This window comes from Cherax quadricarinatus, chromosome 35 (genome assembly GCF_038502225.1).
Source record: "Cherax quadricarinatus isolate ZL_2023a chromosome 35, ASM3850222v1, whole genome shotgun sequence".
Classification (NCBI taxonomy): domain Eukaryota; kingdom Metazoa; phylum Arthropoda; class Malacostraca; order Decapoda; family Parastacidae; genus Cherax; species Cherax quadricarinatus.
Window position 1 is genome coordinate 15318297 of NC_091326.1, and position 7870 is coordinate 15326166.

The following is a 7870-nucleotide window of genomic DNA, read 5'->3' on the forward strand; positions in this document are numbered from 1 at the left end:
TGCTTCCTTACCTCTGCCACTTTGCTTAATCTGTCCCCCAGCTTCTTGTGCCCCTTGCCCTCGGGTGTAGCCAAGACATCTTTAGCCTTGAGCTTTGGACTCGGATGCAGCGTTGTCTCTTCCGTCTTGGAGTCGTCTGTCGGAGGCGCCAGGGAAGAGCGTCGCGAACTGAACAAGTTCCCAAAGAGGTTCTTATGTTCAACTTCAAGTAAGCAATGAAACTCGTTTTTTTCCTCCTGGCTGTGCTGAGAGCTGCTGTCGTCGTCTGTGCCTGCGTCTGAGGGTTCCGAGTTAGTTCTCGGTCTGTTGGAAAGAGTGGGCACTAGCAGGGAGTGTGTGTGGAGCGGGGTTTCTAAGTTCTTCTTCAAGGTTTCTCTCAGCTCCGACAGCATACAGTTGGTACTCTTTCCGTCCTTCTCAATGAGAGAACTTTCTGTGCTTCTGCTGAAACCTGTATCATTGTCGCTCTTGCTGCCCTGGCTGTAGAGGTCTTCGGTGGAGAACAGACTAATATCTTCGGCTCCACTACATACCATACCTTCTAAGAAAGCATGCTGTAAGGCCTCTGATAGAGCCGAGTAAGTCTGAGACTTTCCCAAACCTGGATTGTGAGCGAACAAAAAGTCCTTCTTGTTGCTGTTGCACTTGTCTTCTCTAGATATGACACTATTATTGTTCAGTTTACACAGTGTAGTTAACTCGGTGTCTTCAATACCGTTTTCAGTGTCAGGTAGTGACTTGTACACCTGTAACCCATCCTGACACTCTGAGTCACTCGACACCTCAAACTTAATCTCTTCTGATTCAGAATTAGCATATTCGTCCCTCTCATCTGTACTAGGCGAGGGCGTTCGACTTCTGAAGACTTTCCTGAAGGCCCGAGCTAGTGAAATTCCTACGGCGGCTTTCTTAGTGTGGCTTCGCGGGCTGCCACTTAGGCATTCTAAGTTGGGAGAATTCTTCTTGAGACAGTTGAGTGGTTGAGTGACTGTAACTTGAAGAGAGTCGAGGCGGGGCTCACTTGCACTCACGTGCAAAGTGTCGTGCTTGAGGCTATCAGAGGACGACTCTACCCGAGCCCCTTCACTCATCTTGCTGCGTCTTCCAGACCCACAACCTCATCATGAATTTTATAACCTAGTACGTTTTCAAACCACTTCATTGCAAAGGGATGGAAGAAAATATTTAATTACATAAATCAAAAGAGATGAATAACCCACGTGAGGTTAGCGTTCCCTTTTTAATACAATAATAATATATAAATCAACAGACACTAGAATAAATTATTTTTGTTAGGTACCAGTTTAGCTTTACACACACACGTCCTATAAATGAGTTCTAGGCAGCACTAAGCTTAGACCATGTCATGTCAGAGAATAAGCACTAAGTATTTCACTTTGAAGCCAGTCATCATTCATAACATCTAGACCTGTTTGTATATCAACTTACACAGAATTTCACGATTTAAAGAACATCAGTTCACTGAATTTCTTTTGTCATGCTTTGACTAATTCGCTTCCCTGATTAAAAACTAATAACAATTCATTTTAAACATAATAAGCAAATGTGCCCAAATGTTCCCACACTAGAGGTTATAGAGAACTCAATGTCAGCGACAAAGGTGAACCCAACCTAACCGCTTCTAGAATCACTATTTATTTTTGATGATGGTAATGTAACGTGTTCGAAAACGAGCGCTCTATTTAGAGGACAGGTAAAAAAAAAAAATCATACCATGGGCGGGGATACAACCCACGATCAGTCTCAAAACTTCAGAACGTCGCCTTAGCCACTGGACCAGCTAGCAACATGGTGTAGAAATATACCTAGTTGGACGAATCTTATTGTGGCTAGCTGGTCCAGTGGCTAACGCGACGGTCTGAAGTTTTGAGACTCTGATCGTGGGTTCTATCCCCGCCCGTGGTATGGTTTGCTTGCAATCGCGTCATTACGATTTCGTGAGTCAGGACAGGTTAGCCATCGACATGTTGCAAATCACCCTAATCGAACTTCACGTTTCGGGACAAAAATAGTATGTATGCTTTACGTAATCCACCCTTCAAGGAAGAGGAGGCGGGGATTGGATTACCTTGATACTGGTGAGGGACTCCAGATCCAAAGAATTGGAGCTACTCTTCCTTTCCTTGGATTAAACATAACTGCCCATAAATCTATATAGTACCAGCACAAAGAGAGATGTACAAGTTCTCGAGGAAGAACTTAAGAAGTTGATGTGTCAGTAAGAGGAAGATCAAAGGCGTCTATAACTTTCAGTATTATATATGAGTGTAAGCGTTATGATTCCACATTATACCTGAGTGCAAGTATTATGATTCCACATTATACCTGAGTGCAAGTATTATGATTCCACATTATACCTGAGTGCAAGTATTATGATTCCACATTATACCTGAGTGCAAGTATTATGATTCCACATTATACCTGAGTGCAAGTATTATGATTCCACATTATACCTGAGTGCAAGTATTATGATTCCACATTATACCTGAGTGCAAGTATTATGATTCCACATTATACCTGAGTGCAGGTATTATGATTCCACATTATACCTGAGTGCAGGTATTATGATTCCACATTATACCTGAGTGCAGGTATTATGATTCCACATTATACCTGAGTGCAGGTATTATGATTCCACATTATACCTGAGTGCAGGTATTATGATTGCACATTATACCTGAGTGCAGGTAGTACGATTCCATATTATACCTGAGTGCAGGCACTATGATTCCACATTATACCTGAGTGCAGGTATTATGATTCCATATTATACCTGAGTGCAGGTATTATGATTCCATATTATACCTGAGTGCAGGCACTATGATTCCACATTATACCTGAGTGCAGGTATTATGATTCCATATTATACCTGAGTGCAGGTATTATGATTCCATATTATACCTGAGTGCAGGCACTATGATTCCACATTATACCTGAGTGCAGGTATTACGATTCCACATTATACCTGAGTGCAGGTATTACGATTCCACATTATACCTGAGTGCAGGCACTATGATTCCACATTATACCTGAGTGTAGGCACTATGATTCCACATTATACCTGAGTGAAGGTACTATGATTCCACATTATACCTGAGTGCAGGCACTGTGATTCCACATTATACCTGAGTGCAGGTACTATGATTACACATTATACCTGAGTGCAAGTATTATGATTCCACATTATACCTGAATGAAGGTACTATGATTACACATTATACCTGAGTGAAGGTACTGTGATTACACATTATACCTGAGTGTAGGCACTATGATTACACATTATACCTGAGTGCAGGCACTATGATTCCACATTATACCTGAGTGTAGGCACTATGATTCCACATTATACCTGAGTGTAGGCACTATGATTCCACATTATACCTGAGTGTAGGCACTATGATTCTGCATTATACCTGAGTGCAAGTATTATGATTTCACATTAAACCTGAGTGAAGGTACTATGATTCCATATTATACCCGAGTGTAGGCACTATGATTCCACATTATACCTGAGTGTAGGCACTATGATTCCACATTATACCTGAGTGTAGGCACTATGATTCCACATTACACCTGAGTTTAGGCACTATGATTCCACATTATACCTGAGTGAAGGTACTATGATTCCACATTATACCTGAGTGCAGGCACTATGAATCCACATTATACCTGAGTGCAGGCACTATGATTCTACATTATACCTGAGTGTAGGCACTATGATTCCACATTATACCTGAGTGCAGGCACTATGAATCCACATTATACCTGAGTGCAGGCACTATGATTCCACATTATACATGAGTGTAGGCACTATGATTCCACATTATACCTGAGTGCAGGCACTATGATTCCACATTATACCTGAGTAGGCACTATGATTCCACATTATACCTGAGTGTAGTCACTATGATTCCACATTATACCTGAGTGCAGGCACTATGATTCCACATTATACCTGAGTGCAGGCACTGTGATTCCACATTATACCTGAGTGAAGGCACTATGATTCCACATTATGCTTGAGTATAGGCACTACTTTTTTCCACATTATACCTGAATGAAGGTACTATGATTCCACATTATACCTGAGTGTAGGCACTATGATTCCACATTATACCTGAGTGTAGGCACTATGATTCCACATTATACCTGAGTGTAGGCACTATGATTCCACATTATACCTGAGTGTAGTCACTATGATTCCACATTATACCCGAGTGTAGGCACTATGATTCCACATTATACCTGAGTGTAGGCACTATGATTCCACATTATACCTGAGTGTAGGCACTATGATTCCACATTATACCTGAGTGTAGGTACTATGATTCCACATTATACCCGAGTGTAGGCACTATGATTCCACATTATACCCGAGTGTAGGCACTATGATTCCACATTATACCTGAGTGTAGGCACTGTGATTCCACATTATACCTGAGTGTAGGTACTATGATTCCACATTATACCCGAGTGTAGGCACTATGATTCCACATTATACCTGAGTGTAGGTACTATGATTCCACATTATACCTGAGTGTAGGCACTATGATTCCACATTATACCTGAGTGTAGGTACTATGATTCCACATTATACCCGAGTGTAGGCACTATGATTCCACATTATACCTGAGTGTAGGCACTATGATTCCACATTATACCTGAGTGCAGGCACTATGATTCCACATTATACCTGAGTGTAGGCACTATGATTCCACATTATACCTGAGTGTAGGCACTATGATTCCACATTATACCTGAGTGTAAGTACTATGATTCCACATTATACCCGAGTGTAGGCACTATGATTCCACATTATACCCGAGTGTAGGCACTATGATTCCACATTATACCTGAGTGTAGGCACTATGATTCCACATTATACCTGAGTGAAGGTACTATGATTCCACATTATACCTGAGTGTAGGCACTATGATTCCACATTATACCTGAGTGTAGGCACTATGATTCCACATTATACCTGAGTGCAGGCACTATGATTCCACATTATACCCGAGTGTTTACCTGGAGTTTACCTGGAGAGAGTTCCGGGGGTCAACGCCCCCGCGGCCCGGTCTGTGACCAGGCCTCCTGGTGGATCAGAGCCTGATCAACTAGGCTGTTACTGCTGGCTGCACGCAAACCAACGTACGAGCCACAGCCCGGCTGATCAGGAACCGACTTTAGGTGCTTGTCCAGTGCCAGCTTGAAGACTGCCAGGGGTCTGTTGGTAATCCCCCTTATGTATGCTGGGAGGCAGTTGAACAGTCTCGGGCCCCTGACACTTATTGTATGGTCTCTTAACGTGCTAGTGACACCCCTGCTTTTCATTGGGGGGATGTTGCATCGTCTGCCAAGTCTTTTGCTTTCGTAGTGAGTGATTTTCGTGTGCAAGTTCGGTACTAGTCCCTCTAGGATTTTCCAGGTGTATATAATCATGTATCTCTCCCGCCTGCGTTCCAGGGAATACAGGTTCAGGAACCTCAAGCGCTCCCAGTAATTGAGGTGTTTTATCTCCGTTATGCGCGCCGTGAAGGTTCTCTGTACATTTTCTAGGTCAGCAATTTCACCTGTCTTGAAAGGTGCTGTTAGTGTGCAGCAATATTCCAGCCTAGATAGAACAAGTGACCTGAAGAGTGTCATCATGGGCTTGGCATCCCTCGTTTTGAAGGTTCTCATTATCCATCCTGTCATTTTTCTAGCAGATGCGATTGATACAATGTTATGGTCCTTGAAGGTGAGATCCTCCGACATGATCACTCCCAGGTGTAGGCACTATGATTCCACATTATATCTAAGTGCAAGTATTATAATTCCACATTATACCTGAGTGAAGGTTCTATGATTACACATTATACCTGAGTGTAGGCACTATGATTCCACATTGTACCTGAGTGAAGGTACTATGATTCAACATTATACCTGAGTGTAGGCACTATTATTCCACATTATACCTGAGTGTAGGCACTATGATTCCACATTATACCTGAGTGTAGTCACTATGATTACACATTATACCTGAGTGCAGGCACTATGATTCCACATTATACCTGAGTGCAGGCACTATGATTCCACATTATACCTGAGTGTAGGCACTATGATTCCACATTATACCTGAGTGCAGGCACTATGATTCCACATTATACCTGAGTGTAGTCACTATGATTCCACATTATACCTGAGTGCAGGCACTATGATTCCACATTATACCTGAGTGCAGGCACTGTGATTCCACATTATACCTGAGTGCAGGCACTGTGATTCCACATTATGCTTGAGTGTAGGCACTACTTTTTTCCACATTATGCCTGAGTGCAGACACTATGATTCCACATTATACACGAGTGTAGGCACTATTATTCTACATTATACCTGAGTGAAGGTACTATGATTCCACATTATACCTGAGTGTAGTCACTATGATTACACATTATACCTGAGTGCAGGCACTATGATTCCACATTATACCTGAGTGTAGGCACTATGATTCCACATTATACCTGAGTGTAGTCACTATGATTCCACATTATACCTGAGTGTAGTCACTATGATTCCACATTATACCTGAGTGTAGGCACTATGATTCCACATTATACCTGAGTGTAGGCACTATGATTCCACATTATACCTGAGTGCAGGCACTATGATTCCACATTATACCTGAGTGAATGTACTATGATTCCACATTATACCTGAGTGCAGGCACTATGATTCCACATTATACCTGAGTGCAGACACTATGATTCCACATTATACCTGAGTGAAGGTACTATGATTCCACATTATACCTGAGTGTAGGCACTATGATTCCGCATTATACCTGAGTGCAAGTATTATGATTCCACATTATACCTGAGTGAAGGTACTATGATTCCACATTATACCTGAGTGCAGGCACTATGATTCCACATTATACCTGAGTGAAGGTACTATGATTCCACATTATACCTGAGTGTAGGCACTATGATTCCGCATTATACCTGAGTGCAAGTATTTTGATTGCATATTATACCTGAGTGTAGTCACTATGATTCCACATTATACCTGAGTGTAGGCACTATGATTCCGCATTATACCTGAGTGCAAGTATTATGATTCCACATTATACCTGAGTGAAGGTACTATGATTCCACATTATACCTGAGTGCAGGCATTATGATTCCACATTATACCTGAGTGCAAGTATTTTGATTGCATATTATACCTGAGTGTAGTCACTATGATTCCACATTATACCTGAGTGCAGGCACTGTGATTCCACATTATACCTGAGTGCAGGCACTGTGATTCCACATTATACCTAAGTGAAGGTACTATGATTCCACATTATACCATTATACCGGCCGCGGGGTCAGTGACCTCCAGAAGTGACTCCAGGTAAACCCCAGGTTGTAAATGGTATGACAATACTGACAACCTGTGGAAGAAGACACTTGTGTACAGCTCGGGATGAGTGGCTTAATCTCTTAATACTACTTGATCTCTTAATTAATACTCTATTAGCACTAATGAAGCCACTCGTGGCGAAACGTTCCCCTTAACAAGTGTCTTTTTGCACAGAGGGTTGAGCTAGGCTGCGTCAGCTGGAAACCCAACACTTGTCTCCTGGGGAGTGAAGTTAAATTGGCTCTTTAATGACCACTGAGCGCGGGTTGTGCTGTATTGTATGGTTTTATTAAGGCTAAAATTAAGAATTTCTTTTACAAACTGATGTTTTGAAGTAAATGCGATACTTGCACTAAGGTTTCTGGTACCGAATATCGTCATTATCAAGAACCTTGACGGCTAACTTACACAGAACCTTACATGATATTAAACAAGTTACATCACTTCAAACACGCCACAGATT

At 42.0% G+C, this 7870-nt stretch overlaps 1 protein-coding gene across 8 annotated transcripts in view; it reads right to left on the bottom strand.

Moving 5' to 3' along the window:
* Mctp (multiple C2 domain and transmembrane region protein) overlaps window positions 1-7870 on the bottom strand; it is a 490516-nt gene that overhangs the window by 91419 nt on the left and 391227 nt on the right. For 2 of the 8 annotated variants that reach the window (XM_053785538.2, XM_053785537.2), the window contains exon 1: window positions 12-1158. The exons of the other annotated variants lie outside the window; for them this stretch is intronic. In XM_053785538.2, the coding sequence (XP_053641513.1) occupies window positions 12-1091 (1080 nt within the window). In that variant the 5' untranslated portion in view covers window positions 1092-1158. Of the gene's footprint in view, window positions 1-11; window positions 1159-7870 lie in introns of those variants that run through there. 8 annotated transcript variants of the gene reach the window in all.